The sequence below is a fragment of the Tenrec ecaudatus genome, chromosome 9 (assembly GCF_050624435.1).
Source record: "Tenrec ecaudatus isolate mTenEca1 chromosome 9, mTenEca1.hap1, whole genome shotgun sequence".
Lineage (NCBI taxonomy): Eukaryota > Metazoa > Chordata > Mammalia > Afrosoricida > Tenrecidae > Tenrec > Tenrec ecaudatus.
In genome coordinates, this window is record NC_134538.1 from 108,822,274 (window position 1) to 108,843,775 (window position 21,502).

Sequence of the window (21,502 nt, forward strand, 5' to 3'; positions counted from 1 at the left end):
GCATTTGCTTTAATCTCCAGGTGCACTAAATAAAGCACTACCCAGATGCTCATGCTAAAGAACACCAAAGAAATCCAGCCCATTTCTACTTTCCCACACAGATTAAAACCTACACTTAAAGTGAAATTTTACAATTTAAAATTCTATGATTATTCAATCTATGTAAAATAGAAAGGTACTTCTAACGCATGTTTATTGAGGATAACTAACACAGTTTCCAACAGAGGTGGAAGATTCTGTTATTCAGTAGGTGCAAGGAAGTGACAAGAGAAGGATGGAAGAGGAAGGGGTCCATCTGGGGAAGCAAAAGGGAAGGTCGGACAGAAGTGGCCAGGGAGGATAGGGGCTTCTGTTTCTATTTTTGAGGAAGCAAGGAGACACAATGCATGGAGTGTCACATTATTCATTTAGCAACTTTACCTTCTTTTAAAATTATCTGATGTAAAAATGATGATGGTGGTGGAATCTGGCCTCCTCTAACTTCCTGAGGAGGAGAATCACCATCAGCGTCGGCCCATGGCCAATTACTCTAAGACAGAGGTTACACTTGCCTCCACCTTCCAACCTTTTAACCAACTCGGATATCAACATCCCTCACGTGGTACACACTACCCACTTTTCTACTGGGTTTGATAACTCATTGCAATGGCCACACAGAACTCACAGACCAAATTCAAGTTATTATGAAGTTTATTATGGGGACATAACAATGAGATGACTTGACACGGTGGCAATGACAATGGATTCTAACATGGTGGCAGTTGTGAGGATGGCATAAGGTTGCTGTGAGTCAGAACGGACTCCACAGCACCCACCATCATCACCAACAAGAAGAAGTTATAATGCAGCATCAGAAACACGCAGGCTATAGCCCTTCAGTCTGGATGGCGTCCTCTCAGCATGCCTGCAAGCCCAGCTCTCTATGATCTCCAGGGTCTCCACCATGTGGCCTCTGGCCTTCTCGGGCAAAGGTTCCAAAGCTCCTTCAAGTCTTCCAATAAATGCCCATTCTGTAAGTAAGCCTCTGCCTGAAAGTGCTCAGCTCTACGGGCTGGCAACCCTGATGAAGTACCAGGAAGGCACCCCACTCTTGTCAGCAAGCCTCCTGCCTCATAGCTGGGAGGCCCCTGCACCATTTTCTACCGGTCTCCTGGTTCTGCAGCTGTCTCTTGCCATCTCTGGTGTCTCAGTTCAGTGCAGGAATTTCAAGGTGATGATCCACTCTTAGTTCTTCTCTCTTGATGGCACTGAGATCTCATGTTCCTACCTCTGCACTGAATTATTCAAAGCCTAGCGTATAGCAAAATAGACCAATCTCTATGTAGGGTTTCATATACCCTAGTTGTATTATTCTACTACTGTATTATTTACGACTATAGAGATTTATAGTCTCAGAATTCCACAGGGTATAATTCTACTTTGTTCTACAGGGTTGCTATGAGTCAGAATCGACTTGATGGCTTTAAGTTTGAGTTATAGCAACTCTGTAGGACTGAGGAGAGCTGCCCATGTGGGTTTCCAACACTAGAAATCTTTATGGGAGTAGAAAATCCCATCTTTCTCCAATGGAGCAACTGGCGGATTTGAACTACTGACATTGTAGTTAGCAACCCAACATATAAGCCACTATGTCACCAGAGCTCTTGATGGTTAGAGGACCATAATAAGTAATTCGCAGCAGTATAACAGGTTATGACAGGAAATGACATGTCCTTTTATCAGCTTTCCCTATGGATTTGGGAATAGAAATACACCCTTACAAAGTAAGAACCTTAATCGTCAGGCTTTCCTGTAGTTTTCAAAATAATCATCTTTGGAAAGTTTCAGACTCTGATATTCAACTGTCTGACCATTGTTTGGCTCTTTACAAAGCATTATATAACTAAGATTAAAATAAACACACACACACACACACATACCTGTCGGCTGGCATCTTTAGGTCCTAACTGAAGCGCCCAAGCTGAGATAACATTAAATCCTTTGACAATCAAGGAATCTGGGAACAACGAGGCCAAATATTCGGCATTGGACTCTGGGTATTGGTTTACCCTCATGTTATTGCTAACATCGATCAGGATCTTCCCCACCAGCAGGTGTCTCAGGTCCCACAGGGAGGTGTAATGTTCTCTGTGGATGGCCACAAAGATTATGTTGGTTTTGGTGAGTGCATCTTCATGATGAGTGACATCGACCACGTGAGGGAAAAATTCAGAAGCAAACTTAGGATTTCTACTCCCTATCACCACATGATAGCCACATCGAATAAGCCGAATGGTCAGGGATTTGGCAAAATCCCCACTGCCGATTACACCCACGGTGACCTTCCTTGCGTCTTTGATGCCGTTTAAGCCATTGGGCAAAAACGTTTCACTCAGGCTCTTGGGGCTTCCCATCACCGAGATGGACTCCATGGTGAGGCCTCTTCGAAGGTCACCAAGCACTGGTGTCCTAGAGAGAAGAAAAGAAAATGTTCAACCACTGCTGATTACCACGCACGGAAACACTCTGAGAGGCTATAAAAGTCTGTCGGAGGTCAGAGATTCTGGCAAGCACAGTAAGCTAAACCGCTAGGTGTTGAGATGGAAAAATCAAACAAAGATGGGGCACCACAGCAGGCCTTGGCAAGCTCGCCCGTGCACACAGATCACTTACGGGACCTGGTAAACCAAACACAGATCCTACAGGCTCCTTTAATATCAAACCACAGTTCAGCTTAACTAGTAAATTTACGGAGCAAGTTCAGCTTAACTCATTTAGCTTAAACTAGCCTTGAGCACCGTAATCTTTTAGGCCAAACTGACAGCAGCAATGGAAGAGATAGGATGCTGAAGTGACAGTGAGTTCAGGTTAAGGAGAAGCAGTTAGGTAAGACGAGGAGAGAAGGTTTGCACAACTTGAAGAATGTAATCAGTGTCACTGAATTGTACAAGTAGGAAGTTTACAACTGGTCTGTGCTATGTAGATTCTCAACAACCACATCAAAGTCTCTGTATAGCTCATAGGTTCTCAAACTTTTTTGTCCTACTGTACCCTTTTCAGAAAAAAAAATTCATTCAGCACTTCCTTGGCTATGAACATGTCTTGTATTACAGCCTCTAATTCAGGTTAAAGTGTAGGTATCTGCTTTTGCAGCACCCCTGGATCCTTCTAGCTAGCATCCCCAAGGGGCAGTATTGCCTACTGTGGGAAGCACTGCTAGGAAATAACCAATTAAAAATAAAAAAGAGAGGGATTTTTAAAAAGTTATTTTAAATTTAGATGCCAAAGCAAGAATCTGCATTTGTAACAATTTCCTGGGCATAAGAGTGTGGCTAGTCTGTAGAGGCTCATTGAGTAACACATGTGGAAAGAGAATGGCATTTGCACCTAGAACTCTTTAAAAAAAACTTAATATTCACATGTACTTATTAAGCAGTTTATGATTCTGTGAAAAATACCTCACAGAATATTTCCTCCAAGTGTATAAAAATCCAAAATATCATTGACATTCCCATTAGTACACCATCCCAAACTGAAATTTTAAAACTGATTAGCCCAGTGGTTGGTTCTCAACCTTCCTAATGGTGAGACCCTTTCATACAATTCCTCATGTTGTGGTGATCCCCCCCCCAACCATAAAATTATTTTTGTTGCTACTCCTTAACTGTAATTTTGCTACTGTTCTGAATCTGGCGACCCCTGTGAAAGGGTTGTTCAACCCCCAAAGGGGCTGCGACCCACAGGTTGAGAACTACTGGATTAGCCTCATTTTACATGAGAAGCTATGAAAAGAGATCGTCGTATATTTTGACCCAGACTGACTGTTCACTATAGCTTTCTTGGGGAAAAAATGATGTAAAGATTTAAGGCTTTGAGGGGGAAAACTCACAAAATATTATTTTGAGTTTCTTAGAATGCTAGTTAATGACAATGGCGAGCATGACAGAGAATTTCCATTTTCACAGGACAAAAGTGAATATGTCCTTTAACACAAAAGGAAAGGAAAAAGTTTAGAGTTTGAACAGCTGAGCTTTTGCTGATTGAATGAGCAATCGACATTTTTCTCCCCTCTCAGTCTGGCATCATCTGGCTCAGTAGCATCTCCAGCCACGTTACCTTTAATTTTTAGCTTTCCTGACCTGAGTGCCATCATTGGTTGTATTTTCCCAGAAACCCGTTTTACGGTATCTTCAGCAGACACTCATCACCACATCTGCTCACTCAGCAGTCCTCCAAATCGTTTTCCCACCCTTGCTAGAATGATACAGAACTCAGACTCTGGTCCACTGTCTTCCCCTGAGCGTTGAAACTGACAGTCTGCTTGCGTGGCTTTAACTGTGTCATCGCTGACAGTTCTAAATGCTTCACTGACATGTCCAGAGCCTCACTTTGGTGTGGCTCCTACTTCCCTTCTTTGAATGCTGGACCTGTGCCACGTGATTATATTTTCTTGGCAAGTTCATCTGGGAGTTCATCTAAGAAGCAATCTGGTACCCATGGATGGCTTGGTTTCATTGCATAGATGTCCAAATTTTTTAATTTCTTCTTTTAAGAAAATTTTCTCACTGCCAATGTAAAATTTTAGCGTTTTGGAAATGGAACATGGAGTATCTGCAAGATATCAACTTTTCTACCTTGGATTTCGATACCAGACTCTCCAATCAAATCCAGAGAAGCAGTGTGTATGGCTGCCTTAGACTCCAATGTTACCTATAATTTCTTTTGCCATTTCCAGGTACACACAGACATACCATGCTTAGTAATAGGATAAGCATAGTGCTGTTTGAGGCACAATGGATTTGGGTTCAGTGGAGGCCTGAGATCGCAGAAATAAGCAATCATGCTCTTTTCCAAGAAAGAGTAGATGATGTAGGCGTCAGATACTGACATTCATCAACCTCACTGTTTCCATCGCGTTAAGCTAAGAACACTGGCATTAGTCACGAAAACGTCAATTCCTCCAAATTTCTCAACGGCGTTCGCCACTTCACCACAGATGTGACATCTTGCTCTCACATGGCAACACCTTTCATCCAGTTGTTTCAACCAGTGCTGGTGGCATGCCTGTTGCAGACAGGAGGACGTGCCAGCAACTACGGAGATGGTGGTGATGAACAGAACATTTTAATAGTTTTAATCACTACCCAGTGTTATAGTTACATAATTTCATGTCAACTCGATAGAGTGTAGGGGAGGAGTCCAGCCTGTCCATCAGGCCACAGCCTGCTGGTGCTTCCCTTTGGGTGTGACCTTCTCATGAGGATTCTGGGAACTTTCTTTCTCCTGAGAGGAGGGCCACTCTCTCTCTGTTTAGCCTTCCGGTTGAGGAGACACACTCAGGGAGGTGGAGGAGCCATGTGGAGACCCGCGCCAGCACTGACATGCTTCCACTGCAACTGGATTCACAAGACTTTCCACCCACTGGCCTGTGATCTTCCTGCATTCAGCATCATTGCTTGCATGTGCTGTGTGAGCCTGAAGAGGAATGTGTGGGCTAGTATCAGCATATGGGCTAATATTGGACTTAGGGACCTGATCTGGACTTTGATATAAAGTTCTCTTACACATATGCGTGTCCCTGGATATGTTTCTGTAGTTCACCTGGTCTAACACACCCAGCTTCTCAGCAGATCAGAGAGAGCAAATCATAAATGCTGGACGAGGCCGTGAGGAGGACCATACTTTGATAAAGCACTAACTATAAAAAGTATAAAGAGCAAAGTAATATTTTAAAATAAAACAGTCTAAAGACAATTTTGGTGTAGAGATAAACTATACTGTATGCCTCACAAATTCAGTGGTTGAGTCATTTTTGTGAAATAAAGGTCTACCAGCTAACGACAAATGAGCCCCTCAAAAAAAGGTTAAACATATTTTTAATATAGGTATCAAAATAGACGAATGGTTTAATTAAATGTCACTCATTTCTATCATTTACCCTGTATCTATAACTTATGATTGACCAAGATAGCTTGCCCAGTGTTGAAGGGGACTAGCATATTTATAGCCTTAAATTGTTTAACGCTTATGAAATCTCTTTCTCCTCCTTTTACTCATTGCTTGTATAGAATGTGAAACAATTGTTCTTTCTGTAAAAATATTTCAAATTATTTTCTATGTAAATGACTCCAACCAAAAATCAAACTCCCTGCTATTGAGGTGAATCCAACTCATAGTGACCCTGTAGGACAGAGTAGAACTGCCCTGTGGTTTCCAATGCTAAAATTCTAAGGGAGCAAAAATCCTCAACTTTCTCACATGGAACAGCTGGTTTGAAACTGCTGACCTTGAGACTAGCAACTTGATTTGTAACCCTTTAGACTACAAGGGCTCTTCATGTCCATGATTAATATCTGACTTTCTTTTAGTTTTGAATTTGTCATAAGTTGCATAAGACCACAAAATCAGGTTGCTATGAATCAGTGTGGCTGTTGGGAATGAAAAAATAATTTTCCCTTCCACCCTCATTACACAACTTCTTTGATGCTCCAGAGGATGTAATGAATTTTCCAGGCACAGGTTGAAGTTTCCAAACACCATGCTCTGGAAGTTTTTGTTTTTTTTTTTACTAAATAAAGGTTGAAATTATTGGAGCCAGGAAGTTTTGAGTATCACCCTTGAAATAGGTCACATTCAATGACTCATTAGTATATCAGTAAATTAATTTTTGGAAAGATAGTACTATTTAGAAACTTAATTGTTTTAGAAAATAATAATTAGCTACAGTATTAATAGCTCATACATCTAGAGTGAATACTATGGTCTGGCTTCGCTTCACATTTATTAACTGATTAAATTCCCACAGCCATCCTGTAAGAGAGATGCTACTACTTTGCCCTCTCACTTTTCAGGTGAGGAAGTGGAGACACTGCCGTGTGAAGATGAAGCTCAATGGGGCAGTGCTAGCTGCCCTGCTGTATAGGGTTGCTATGTGGTGAAATGACTGGACAGCAGTGGGTTTGTTGTTGCTCTTACTTTGGTCTAAGGTACTTGGCTAACACAAATATTCTGTACTCAACTACTCTCCTAAAGGTTGGTGGCTTGGACCAACCCCGTGGCACCGTGGAAGAAAAGCGTGGCCATTTGCTTCTATACAGACTATACCAGTCAATCCTATGGAGGACTTCCGTTCTAAACACACACGCGGTTGCTGTGAGTAGGAATCAACTCAACAGCAAGGGGTAACAAAAGTACCCCCCTTTCATTATGTAAGATGAGGCACATGGAAATGGTCACACATTCACATGAATATATTAAACCTTCTTCGGACCATTTCATTGCTCCTTGTGTTACCCAGGGATCTTAAATGTCCAAGTCACCCCTCAGATAGGAGAAAACTCAGTTGTCTTAGAATCTATTACATACATTTCACTTCACAAGACACTTTCAGGACAGAAGGATGACAAGTGTCTGCTTTGCCCTTGGAGTGCTGCCAGGCAGGTGCCCTGCCGGACGAGGTGGGGGTTAGGAGCTGGAGGGGACGTGTGACAGAACTGTCCCCACTCTCGTGGACACAGCTCCCTTATCTAGGGTAGAAGGAGCCATTAAAAGAACCCAAAGGCTCTCAATCAATGTTCGCCTCCTTCAAAAATGAAGGGTGAAATGACCATCTTACCCCCCATCAACTGCGGATGTTAGCTAAGGGTGAAGAAAGTGAACAGACCCACCTACAAAAACATCCCAGTCCTGAGTTCTCCTGAATAGAAATTATAGCATCTCCCAGCAAATAAGAATTACAAAATTCTTTCAGTGTAAACATCTCCATAATCAAGAGCTTTTCAAATTAAAAAAACCAAAATAATTCACTTATTTGACAAACAAAATTCAAACTCCTTCTAAAATTCAAAATGTGAACATGTGAACATACACCAGGATCTATTCAGCAATATCCTGGGCCCTGTCTTTTAGGAGGTGCAGTGGTCTATGCTTGGCTGCTAACGCAAAGATCGGCTGTTTGAACTCCACAGCTGCTTCTGGGAGAAAGACACTGGCGAAGATGAACAGTCTAGGAAACTAGCCTTTAGTTCACGTTGTGTCAGAACTGACTTCACAGCAGTGGGTTTCTTAGGTTTTATGGGCCCTTCACTCTCCAGGGCAGGGGTCCTCAAACTTTTCAAACAGGGGCCAGTTCACTGTCCCTCAGACCCGTTGGAGGGCTGGAGTATAGTTTTAAAAAAAATGATGAACAAATTCCTATGCACACTGCACACATCTTATTTTGAAGCAAAAAAACCCAAATGGGGCAAAAACACCCAGCGGGCCGGATAAATGTCCTCGGTGGGCCGTAGTTTGAGGCCGCCTGCTGCAGTGTACGCTAAAGAGCGGCTCTGTTGTAGTATGTTTGAGTGAGCCCTGTTCACGTTGCGTTTTGGATGGCAAGTTCTAACTGAACCTTTGAATAAGGCGGCTTTGGCTACCAATGTAAGCTAACAAATGTGAGCTTCTCGTCAGTAGGACTTTAAGTATCCACGAGAGAATATCACAAAGCAAAAAAGTTTTAATGAATCTGAGAGACTACTTTTTTAATTGCTAACATGCACATAGTAAGCATATACTTATGATCTGTTTAATCATTCAGAATGTTCTTATATAATTTTATCTTTAATTCTCAAATGGCCGAGGTATAGACGATATTAGTATGTCTTTTTTAAAGAAGAGAACACAAAAGCAGAGATTTTTTAAAACAATTTTTTCTAAGATGGTATAGTTTACAATGACACAACCTAGCTTCAAATAAGTCTTCTTGTATTTGATCATTCTTGAACTTCAGTGCAAACACTGCATAAAGAATCGAAGCTCAACAAAGTAGTAGTGGTTTGTAAAAATTTCAAAAACAACACTAACATTAAATGGCACATATAAACCCACATGTAGGGCAGTTTTAGGTAAGTTCCAAACTAAACATTTAAGGATTTTAGCTACCTAACAGATTAAATATATAACCTAAATGAATGTTTACCCGGTAGTGATCCGTGACCCAACATGAATTTATCCAGGTCACTGTGAGCTTTGTACGTAAGAGATAAAGGGCAAGGGAAGGCATGGTGCTTAACTTACGGAATTTGCCCTCTGGGGAGGGTCAGAGGATGCACCTGTGGTCAACAGCAGGAAAAGCTCACATTGCACATAATGAAGAACTAGATGTTAGTTATGGTCTGTGCAGAGTTACTCTGGAAGATCAGAGGGGAAGTAGTGAAGAAAGAATGTTCCTTTACCCAAATGATTTCTATACAGTATGTATCTATACCAAATGCGGCTTCAAAGAGTTCATGGTAAAATTCCATTATATTTTAATTCCTTTTTCTCCCCCTGACCCCCCAAACAGGGAGGTTTGTTAAGAATGTTAATAGGTCACCATAAGTCAGGATGAGTGAACAGTAAGGTCACAGTTGTTGGTCCACAGCAACATCTCTCCTCAGCCAACAAACAAGTCTTCCCTGTTAATTCCACTTTCCACACATTCTGAAGGACCTCGTGCATGTGTGTGTGTGTGTATTTGGTATAATATTTATAGAATGATTTCTAATTTACACGCAACATCCTCAATCCAAGTTGATGACTACACTACAGATGCTTTCTAGCTTAAGTCCCTTTTGTCCCATCAGTTTGATTCTGACTCAGACCATAGTCTGGAAGTCACCAAGGTCAATCCGCAGACCTAGCTCACAAACACTCATTGCTATTGGGTCCATTCTGACTCATAGCAACCCTATTGGACAAAGTAGAACTGCCCCTGTGCGTTTCTGAGACTGTAACCCTTTTTTTTTCTCCCCAGGTGAGAGAAGTTTTAATACTATAGTTCACTGAATCCAATATATTAAACACATTGTGGTTTAAATATTAATATACTTTGCATTATTTATATATTTTTCATATTAGGTCTTTAAAATCTGATGTATTTATTTATTATTTTTATTGATCATTTTATTGGGATGTCTTACAGATATCATAACATTCTATAGTTGTCACATCAAGCAGTATTGTACAATTGATACCACGATCAATTTCAAAGCCATTGCTTTCTTCTTGAACTCCTTGATATTAGCTCCCCTTTACCCCCTCCCTTCCTCATCCTACCCGCCAGGTATTTATTTTTTTCCTGTAATAGGTTTTTTTTTAAACCATATCTCATAATCCAATACCTCCATGCACACACAATTCTGCTGTTCGATCCCATGGAGTGGGGTTAGGAAGCCATCAATGCTGTCCGCTCCCCATTCTCCTCTCCCACCCCTCTCTTCCTGTGCCCCGGTGAACCATTTTATACTGGCTTTCATGTACCTGATTTAAATATACAAATGAACATACACAAGTCTAATATGATTAGTGAGGTAAAATAAATAAAAACCATAACTGTAAGGAAAGAAATATTAGAGAACTAAAGGATAGTCATATCACTGCTATATCGCACCCTGGATTTATCATCCCTTCCGTGTGGCCCTTCCGACTGTCCAATTATCTTACAGTTGGGTTTTGTCTCCACTACATCCACATCGATTTGGTTGCTTGCTTTTGAATTACTGATACCTCTTCCCGTCACCTCATGATCACATAGGCTGGTGTGCTTCTTCCATGTGGGCTCTGTTGCTTCCCTGCCTGATGGTTGCTTGTTTAACTTCAAGACTTTAAGACCCCAGGGGTTATATCTTTAAATAGCTGGGCACCATCAGCTTTCTTCACCACATTTGCTTACGTACCCATTTTGAGACTGTAACACTTTATGGGAATAGAAAGCCTTGGCTTTTCCCAGAGGCACTGTTCTCTATTCCACTTGGGTGAGTAAGTAGTGGCTGGGTTTTAAAAGTGGGTGAGCAGCCATTTATGGTGTAACTATTGACCTCTTCCAACCCAAAGGAAAGAAGAGTGATGAAAATCCAAAGGCACATGGAAACCATTAGTCCAGTGGATTAATGAGCTACGCACACATCAGTATCCACAACCCTGAGATCAGAAAACTAGGTGGTGCCTGACTACCATTATCATCTGCTCTAAAAGGATCACATGAAGCGGTCCTGGAGGAGCATGAGAAAAGTAGGGAACAACTCAAAATCTGAAGAGACCAGGCTTCTTGGTCACAGACTTTTAGAGTCAGAAATTTGAAGGGTTACTCCTTAAATCTGGTGCTGCACTCAGCCCCACGTTAGAATAATCAACCATTTAAGATAAAAACAGCAGCCTTAGGAGGACCAGACACAGGGAGGAAGTGGGATAAGTGGTGGTACACTGAGAGGATCACAATGGATGAGTTGTAACAAAACACGTACACATTACCTGCTCTGTAAACTTTCACTTAATTCATAATAAAAATTCAAACCAATTCTACCTTACATATCCGGCTGGACTGGAGGATGTACACTGACACAGAAAGGAACTGGAAATACAGGGAATCCAGGACAGATGAACCCCTCAGGATCAGTGGTGAGAGTGGTGATATCAGGAGGGTGGAGGGAGGGTGAGGGAGAAATGGGGAACAGATGACAAGGTCTACATGTAACCTCCACCCTGGAGGACGGACAGCGGAGAACTGGGTGAGGGAGACATCAGATGGTGTAACATATTATAAAATAATAATTATTTATAAATTATCAAGGGTTCAGGGGGAGAGGGGAGCGGGGAGGGAGGGGAAAAATGAGGAGATGATACCAAGGTCTCAAGTAGAAAGCAGGTGTTTTGAGAATGATGATGACAACATACGTACAAATGTGCTGGACACAAATGATGTATGTACGGATTGTGAAGAGTTGTAAGAGCCCCTAATAAAATGATTTAAAAAAAAGAAAACCTAAATGCATTAAAGGAAACAAAATTAAAACAACAACCAGCACAACTTGATTCTGACTCACAGAGACTCTGAAACAGAGCAAGTGTAGGTGCCCCACTGGGTTTGCTAGCTTGTCCTGTTCATGGGAGTGTATCACCCTTTTCCCACAAAGCAAGTGATGTGCTCAAATCTCCAACCTTTACGTTAGCTTCTGGGTGCTTAAACAGCACACCACCGAGGCTCCTGAACTTAAAATCTGAAGGAACCTAAGCAGAAAACTGCCTTTCTGTGACCTCACTGTAACGTCTGTCATGTCATGGGCTACCCAATACAAGTTATCACCAGCCTTTGGCAAGTAACATTAATATGTGCAGAGTCGGAGGTTATTTGCAAAATTATTCAACTTGCCTTCTAGTTTGGGAGTATTGTTTTTCTTACTCTTGCGATGTCAAAATGTACTTTCTAAAAATAAGAAGCAGTGATAGATAATAAGATATCTTACTTGGCCATCTTCTATAGATTACAATTAAAAGTTACTTAACCGGTCTGCAATATCTGATGACTGCTAGTCTGGTAGACACTAGGAAGTGCTCTATAGTAAAGTGCCCGCTAACCCTCCTGGGAAGCAAACCTTCACAGAGAGGGGAAGAAAGCTCCCTTGAGCAAGGGCCCTACAGAGGCAGATGCCAGAGGTTAGGTTATGCAATACACAAGGGTACAGATCCATTTTGGAGTTGAAATGCCAAACATCCCATTCCAATTTTCTTAAGTTGGTGGTGATTTTTACTATCACAACCTTTGGGCTTTCCTAAGGTAAGCTCTAAATCCTCTGTATTTACACAAACAAAAGTCAACTATTTAGAAATAAATGAGTGACTTTTGGGGAGGCAAAGGTTTGTTCTGTTTTTACCTTTGGGAAGCTATTCAGTCCTGTAGAAACCACTTAAAGGCAAAGAGGCAATTTTGGTTGTGAAAGAATACCATTCCCCAACAGAGCTGCTCTTCCAGTGTGGTTCCAGGGCCAGCACACGGAGCAGGCATCACCTGCAAACTTGTTACAAAGGCAAATTCTCCATTCCATTCCAGACCTACTGAGCCAGACACTCTGGAGACTAAGGTCTAGCAATCCATGCCTCAACAAGACCTCCGGATGAGCCTGGAGCACATTAAAAATGTTTGAGAACAAATGCCTGAATATAATACAGTCCAGCCACTCTTCATTGTTGATTTGAACATTAAAATCCACTTACGTCAAACTGTTAAATTCCATCAGCTGAAGCTCTTGGGTAATTGGCATTCATCTTTCTTTGAAAATAATTTTCCAACAGTAATGAGCAACAGTGAGTTGTTTAAAACTGTATCAATTTAGACTTTGAAATTTTGTTTATACATGACCAGAACAGTAAACAAATTTTGCGTTTATGTTTTATACAATCAACCAAATAATGTTCACAATAAAAGTTATCTTATAGCTAAAGCAGGGTTACCTCCATGTTTTCTAAAAACTCCTTATATAAGCAGAATTTTCATAACAAAGAGTTAAAAGAAGCCATTTCCAAGGTATTTCCTAGGTTTGTCATGTATGCACTATGGCTGTATACAGATATCATTCTAACATATTTCTAGGTCCTCAATCACTAAACACGAGTTTTACCAAACAATGAAACTGCCATTACTGGGGCAGGAAGCACTCCAATTAATATTAAGATTTTCTGTTTAAATTCAGGTTAACTCAGAAATTCAATTAAAAAACAAAATAACGGCAACTTTATTTTCCAAGGACTTTAGTTAATACAATTTTAGAATTATCTTCAATAAACTAGAGCAACAAGATCCTGTTCACTCAAGCAGAATTATGTGTCCTGGGGAATGCCTGGATTTCTCTCACACTGGACATTAACATAATCAAGAATATGTCACACATAAAGCTGGGAGTAGAAGCTATCGCCAGAAATGGAATAATGTCTTTATTTGATAACCATGCTGCAGATGGGCCTTTGAAATACAAACACATGAGTTTATTAACTGGCAAATTGTGTTGTTCTTGTGTTTCAGTAACTTTGTGTTCATAGTCAGCTGTGGTAGATCTGGAATTCTTGCCCTATCAAAGCTGTCCCCCTAATTTCCTATTCTATAAGAGGTTACAAACACCTGCAGTTACAAAGAGCGCCACTGCCTACTGGATGCTGCTGGCTTGAAGGATCTCTGGAGATGATGTCTATTTAGGTATTAATCGATAATCAAAGATGATAATGATTTTTACTTATCCATCCACCCAGCCATTGCTATCCACTCACCCATCCAGAATCTGAAAAAGTCCGGTATACCAGGCATTTGGCTCGATGTTCACACTCTGATAATAGAAAGCAGACATTGAATTCCTGGCTATGTGAAGGCAAGTAAAAACAGATGGGTACCAAATTATAGAAACAAAAATGTCATAATGTGAAGCTATTGTTTCTCAACATATCCTCCATCTAAGCCTATATGCACCTGAGGGCAGTGTTTCCACATCTAATCCTTCCACAAAGCAACGGCACTCTGGTTTACACCATGTCAAAGCGGAGTTCTGCCATCCCAGAGGGCCTCAAATTGTATTCTTTTTCAATGTTCTTCGAGTTTTAAGAACAAAAGAAGCCTAAAACGGCAAGAGCAGGGCTGTGGGGAAGAGAGGATAATATTTTCCAAGGAATTTCTTACCATAGTCCTTTCTACACCTGAAGAAAAAGCAGGTACCTGGTCGTGACGGGGGAAAACCCTTGGCATAACTATTCTAGCTGTTTTCTCATCAATACACTTTTCCATTTTCTTAAAACATCTTCCTAATATGCCCCATGGTCATTCCATGTCCTTTGAGGAAGTCCATCAAGATTACTCTTTTGGAATCCCTAAATACTGTTGCCATAACCCTCTTTGCTGACCTCTCTGCCTTGAGTTTAACTCGTCCAACAGAGAGAACATGGGAAGAAGTTTGATTTCTAGAGGTCCCTTGGAAGATAGGCTTGGTGAGCTAGTTCCAAAAAAAATTTTTTTAATCAGTCACTGAAAACCCTATGGATGACAGTTCTACTCCGAATTACCCGAGATCCTCATATTTAGGATCAACTCCACAGCAACGGCTATTCTTTTTCATTGTTGTTGTTTTAAACCAAGGAAATATAATCCTTCAGGGCCAGAAGACCAGACGGCATATTCTTGACTTCGCAAGGCACATCTGACCTGTTCTTTTCTCCTGCAAACACTCAACACTTTTGAGGTTCATGGCAACTCAAAAACCCTCTCTCCATCCTCCAAGTTATCATCTACAGACTTCTAGCTTATTCTGTGTCACCGGACACTTTGGCCCCCCCCCCCACAGTCTTCCCCTCGAAGACCCTGACAGCTGTCATTCTGCCCTTGTACTTCATCATCCAAGTGGATGAGCCACTCATTATGTCTGCTCTTGCTTCCTGGGCTTATTTCTCAAAGGCAATGACTTCTTGACTCCATTCTACCTCAGTCACTCTTGGGTCACTTTAAATACCTCCAAGTACTATTTCTTAACCCTTTGGCAATCTTAATCTAATATTCGCACTAACAATTCTAGACATCAAAAGACATAGGATCTGAGCTCCCACTACTGCCTCAGACTCCAGTAACCTCCTCTTGGTTGTTCTTCCCCCTCTTCCTCTGTGGATGTGTGGTACCCCTTGCAAAAGCTCCTCAACTCGGGTGTTCTCCATCATCTGGCAAAACCCCAGTCCTGGAAGAATGCACCCATCTATCATCTATATATGCATCCAAGTAGGTGAAAGTTGCTAAACAAAGATTCGCCAGCTAAACTCATAGTTTTACCTTAAATGCCTAATCACCAGCTTAACCTATCAGACGCCAGTCTGTCTACTTGGTTCAGAAAACCATCCCTTCCTCCTGTCAGGGGCACGCTGACCCGAGCAGGTTCAAAGTGGGACTCCTTGCTAGCCAGACTTGTTTCCACTCACCCCCGTTTTCCTCCTCTCAGAAAGTGGTACAACTTCTCACCCTCCTGTCTCACGTCACATGGGAGTCATTCTTGAACCCTTGATCACTTTTGACATAGGACCTTCGCCAACTCCCGTTCTCTAGAAGATGCCCTATGTCTCTCTCCACTGCCACCGGTGGGGGGTGGGGTGGGGTGGTGGTGGTGAGGTTGCCTATCATTTCTCACCTGAACTCTGCAAAGATCTCTTAATGGTTTTCCCTACTTTCTCCTTCGGCCCTTGCCAAATCATTCTTCAGGCCAGCTCACCTGGTCTTAAAATGCAAATCCAACGTCATCCCCTCCGAAAGCCCTGTACATGTTGGGCATCTGGTCTTAAGGACAGCAGTTTGAAATCACTAGCTGCTTGCAAAAAGATGAGGTTTTCTGCTCCTGTAAAGAGTTACACTCTCAGAAACCCAGAGGGGAAGTTCTACCCTGTCCTAAAGGGTCACTTATAAGTTCGAATCTACTCATTTGCTTGGTTTGTGATTTTCTAGTTCACGTAGAATGAAAGTCACAATCCCGAACGTGACGTAACAGGTCTGAACTAACTAACCCCTGCAAATTCACTTCTCCAAATTCATCACCATCCTTGTGGGCCAGCCACACTCTCCTTTCAGCATCTCGAGTAAAAAAGACCAATCATTTACCCACTATTTGGGGATTTGCCCATGCTGCCCTTTTGTCTCTTTTGTAGAATAATTCTCATTTTTGTATTTTCATTTTTCACTCATAGGTCCTCGTTAGCTTTTCCTTTGCAATCATTGTATATCAATGTTTCCTTACTATCCCTACTCCCCCCTACCCCCTGTCCTTCCCAGAATAACCATCTCTGTCTAGCACAGTACTTGGTATGTAGAAAATAGGAATAAAATAAGTATTCTTCATGATTGACTGCAAAGAGCCCTGGCCAAATAATGAGCTACACTTTAGGCTGTTAACCAACGCTAGCAGTCAGAACCCACCAGTGGCTCCTTGGGAGAAGGATTAGGCTGCTGACTCCCATAAGATTGAAAGTTTAGGAAACTCCACCCACCTCCAAAAAAAAAAAAAAGGTGAGTATACTCTGTGCTTTTCGGGTCACTATGAGCCAGACCAACTAGATGAGAGTGAATTTGGTTTTGGTTTCATCACTGAAAGCACCAAAAAAATGATGAGTCTAAAAGAAATGTAATAGACTTCTAGGCTAGACCCTTGATTATGCTGATTAAGACACATGGGCCCTGACAGGTTGGGTGATACTCGGTGTCAAGGTTACAGGCCAAGCCAAGAATAAATGCGCCTCTTTGTGTCTTGACTCTGTACTTTATCATACTTGCAGTTTCAGTCTTTCAAACTTTTGGCATTGCCTTCTTTCTATAGAATTTAAAAACTAATCTTCACCTGTGATTTTCTTTGGTAACAAAATACAATGATGCTCATTTACCACAAGAACATTTTCTGTGGCACCAAGATGATAAAAAGTGGCTGGGATCAAGCTTTTGATTTCCTTCCTGCTCATTTAATCATTACTGATATTGTCTCATCCCTCTGCCTCCAAAGATTGACTTGCGCCAAGAGGCAGAAAAATGTGCATCGATACCAATGACAGCATATGCGTTTCAGATTGTATTCCTCAATGTTCTACAAATATCTAGGATGGATATTTTTCTTCAGCTAGCTTTTACCTTTGGAGACACAAGGGAAAGATGCAGAATGAAAACAAAGCAAGCATGGAGCCCCAACAGACTGGAAAACACTCCTAACGGCCAACAAACGATCCCTGAACTAACTACAAAAAGAAAACAACAACAAAAAAAACTTAGAGGAAAATAAATTCAGAAAGGGAAAATAAAGAAGACCACAATGAAAGATAAAAAGTGGAAAAGTGTATTGGGGAGCGGGAAAGGTGCTCTTACTTCCTGAGAGAACAAGGGTTCACGGCCAGGGACTGTCAAGGGGCCTAGAATATAGTAATCCTAGTCATGAGGGTGGTGTAGGAGTAGAAATTCCATTTCCTTCCATTGCTCCTACAGGGCGTGAGCGATTAATTAACCAAGGCCTGGAGTAAGTTTTTCCATTTAAAAACGAACTGCCCGGGAGTAAAAACTGACACCAATATGTCTCCACGGGGTGGGAGGGATAATAAATAGAAATCTCTTGATCTCTCTGCCCTATTTTAAGAGCATGATTTTTAGGGCATACATTTCAGCACGTTTTGGCTGAGGCTGAAAGATGAATTCGGAGGACACTCAAAAGAAGAGGCCACGTAATGACCTTAAACACACCGCCGTTGCATTCTTGGGTAATAAACAAAATGACCACTAGAAATACCCTGCGTTCGCCAAGGAGCGCTGCGCTACGGATCTTCATGGAAACGAAGTGCACCAGCCCAGAGCGGTGCACAGCCTACCGGGGAGCCGGCGGGGAACGTGCTTGTCCTTGCCTTTGGGGGCGCGTTCCCCTGGGGACGCTGCTGCTTCTCCCGGCCGCCTTCCCCCAGGGCCCAACCTCAGGACTTGGCAGGAGCTTGGGGAAGCGCAAGAGAAACAGGCTGGTCCTTCTGCACCCCTCCCACTCTGCACGCCCCCCCCCACACACACACATACACACGCCCCCCGCCGGCCCAGGTGCCTGGAGCTCAAGGACCTTCGCAGGTTCCGAGCGGACGCCTGCAGAGGGCGCGGATGCGCGCGGGAGGGATGGCGCGCGTGCTGCCCACTGCATCCCGACCCTCAACTCCGACTGCGCCGCCGCCGCCACCCGCTCACCGCCGGCCCTCGCAGCCCTCGGGGCTGGGCGCCGACTCCCCGCGGGCCCGCCCGGGCTCCAGGCCTACGGACGGCGCCTCGCACAGCGGCGACCGGGCGGCCGGCTACTCACCGCCTGCCTCCGGGGCTGGCTGGGCGACCACGGAGCGCGGCGCGAGCGCGCCCAGGACGGCCTCGCGGGGGCGCGCGCCAGGAAGGCGCGGGGCGCGAGGGGCGGGAGCGCGGCGCGGGGAGGGGGAGCCGTAGAGCGCGGGGGAGGAGCCGGCGCCGCGGGGGGCCGGGGGCGCGCGGGGGCCGGCGGGAGGACGGGCGGGCGCGCGGGGAGCGACGGCGCCAGGGATCCGCGCGGCCCGCCCCCGGCCCCCGCGCGCCCCCGCCGCTCGCCGCTCGCTCCCCGCGGGGCTCCCCGAGGCCCCCCGCAGACGCCTTTTGAGTCGGCTCGGGAAAATTAAGCCCACTTTCCCCCCGGCCGGCCGGCCGCCTTCCGACGCTAGACGTTTCCAGGACGCCCCTCTGGCTGCGAGGCCCTGGCCCGGCTCTCGGCTCTCAGGGTACTTTCCCGAGTAAGTGTGCGTTGCCTCGCGCCGAGCCGCGTTCCGGGAACGCCGCGTGCAGAAATGCCCTGGATGAGCCACGTTTAAGAAATCCCTTGGCAGGAAGACGTTCACAGTCCAGCGACTCCGGGGATTAATCTGATGATGTTGACCTTCACTCGCGCTTCGCCCGCACGATCCGGGATTAGGCCGGGAGGCTTAGAAGCGAGGTTCCCAGGAAAGGTCCCCGGCTGCGAAAGCTTCGTGAGTTAGGGGATCCCTGATCAGTGCCAAGGTCTTCAGCTCCGAGAACCTGCCTATCTCCCTCCCGGACCCCCCCTCCCCTGACCTTAAACACCCCCACCCCCGCCCCACAGCAGCAGATTGCCAGGTAGCCAGGTATCCCTTTTTCTTTAGGCAGAAGCTGTTCATAAAAGAAGCAAGACATCTTTATCATCAATTACAAACTCGGGTTACCAAAAGTTTTCAAGATTTAGGGGGGGAATTGCCCTATGCCAGTTCATTACCACGTGTGCAAATTAGGTTTAAAAATTCTCTCTCATTAACTAGGACAAACAAAACCCGGATTGGGGTCTGGGCACAATTCTTGGAACAGTGCCCAGTTAACCCGTAGTCCAGACATAGATTAATTTTTGCAAATGCTCTCTTGAAAACACTCACACTGTATATTACTTTTATGGACCTGAAATGTCAACCTTTTCCTCCACCCCTAAAGATTCTTTTGGTTTAGAGTTTAAGGCATAAACCATGCTTTAGTGACCTTTCAGGGCGTGAGGGCATTGGCAGCTGGTAAAATACTTTCCATGTAGCAACTGGAAAAATAGTCATTAGACTATGACAACTTTTATTATTATTTCAGTACTACTTTCAAAAAATTAAATTAGGGTTGTTTGTCTATTTTTCTCCATAGCACCACCAGAGAACCAGTTGAGGAAATTAATAAATCTTAGTAGATATTGAAAAGTATATAGCCTTTTGGTCTTATTTTTGAAAACAATAGTATATCATTTAGAAAAGTAGGTCACTAAAAGGTAATAGTCTTTTCCACAATATCCCAAACCATAAATGTTTGTATTTATATAATTTATGCTTATAAATAATGAATTACATATAATAATAATTTGTATTGTCCAGAAAGACCATCGGCTTTTTCTTGAACTGTTAAAATTTGAGACAGCCTCAAAAAGCTTATGGAAAAATGGAATGAAAGAATCCTGAATTCTTCCATGAACTTTTGAAGCTCCATCACGCCCATGTAGAACAGCCCCCCATCATCAAATTTGTTACAGATGAATGCAGCAGTTGACAAAAAGCATGATCTCTTTGAGTTCAGGTTATAGCAGCTCTCGTTTTTACTACTGTTTGTCGTTTGAAGTTTCAGAGCATAAAAGTGATTTCGCAAGCCTTTTCCAGGTCATCAGCTGCTCTCTGAAAACCCTCTTCAGTTCCCTGAAGTAGTAATTGATTCCACTGACTCGCAGCAATAATTTATTAAATGGATCTCTAGTGGCCTGGAGGTGTTAGCGTCGTTTTGCCTTTGAAGTTATTATACAGTTGAATAACTGGAGCGGTCATTCCCGGAGTGTGTAACTCCAAGGCTCTCCAGAGGCTCCTCCAGTTTTATTCCAAATATTAAGTGAGGTTTTGCTACCTGCCCTGACTGGGGCACTAGGTACAATGGTTCCTAGAAGATACATATGTCTCCCTGTTCTGATGAAAGTTGTCATTTGGAAGGAAAGAAAAATGAGTAAACAAGCACAAATAAAATTTATAGATGTGTATTTACACAAATAAAACTAATATAAATTATCATGAAAATCACAGGCTCCGAAGAGAGCTAGCACAGAGGAGCCACTTCATTTTAGAAAAGCACAGTGTGCATATATGGATTTAAGACTGAGAATTTCTATAGTAAAGACCTCTCAGCCTATTCCCAGAAAATCTGACAGTTTTCTCTGAGCCCCAGGTTCCTTTTATGTGTGCAATGCCAATTAATAAAGCACAGAACCATTTGTGTGAAACCATTCAGTTCATTAGCATTGCATTTATTGGTCAAGGTACATTCACGTCTTTTAATTGATTTGTAAACAACAACAAAAAAATCCCTGTGTATTTTTGTCAATTTGAAAACAAACTGGCATGGAAACATTTATGAATATATTAAAGTATAGATTTTTGGGTTGTTGTTTACTTTAAATTTACTTGTAAAAGTATTTACTTTTTATTTCCACTTGCTCAGTTCACTTTCAAAATATCTTAACCTTTTTTATGGCGGTTCTTTTATGCAATCTTTGACCAGGCTGTCAGTGACGGCAGCTGGGCACCATGCAGTTGCTCGGATCTCATGGAGAAGGAGGCTGACATTGATGAAGGCAGTTTGCCTCACATTGCCTCCTGTTTCTGACTCCTCCTTCCTCTCTTGCTTCAGGGAAATAGAGATCAAATGTTGTCCGTGGAT

At 43.0% G+C, this 21,502-nt stretch overlaps 1 protein-coding gene across 1 annotated transcript in view; it reads right to left on the reverse strand.

Moving 5' to 3' along the window:
* STEAP2 (STEAP2 metalloreductase) overlaps positions 1–18,681 on the reverse strand; it is a 32,463-nt gene extending 13,782 nt beyond the window's left edge. Inside the window, exons 1-2 of the mRNA XM_075558452.1 lie at positions 18,603–18,681; positions 1,920–2,448 (exon numbers count right to left, since the gene is read on the reverse strand). Coding sequence (XP_075414567.1) covers positions 1,920–2,411 — 492 coding nt within the window. The 5' untranslated portion in view covers positions 2,412–2,448; positions 18,603–18,681. The remainder of the gene's footprint in view (positions 1–1,919; positions 2,449–18,602) is intronic.
* Positions 18,682–21,502: the final 2,821 nt, after the last annotated feature.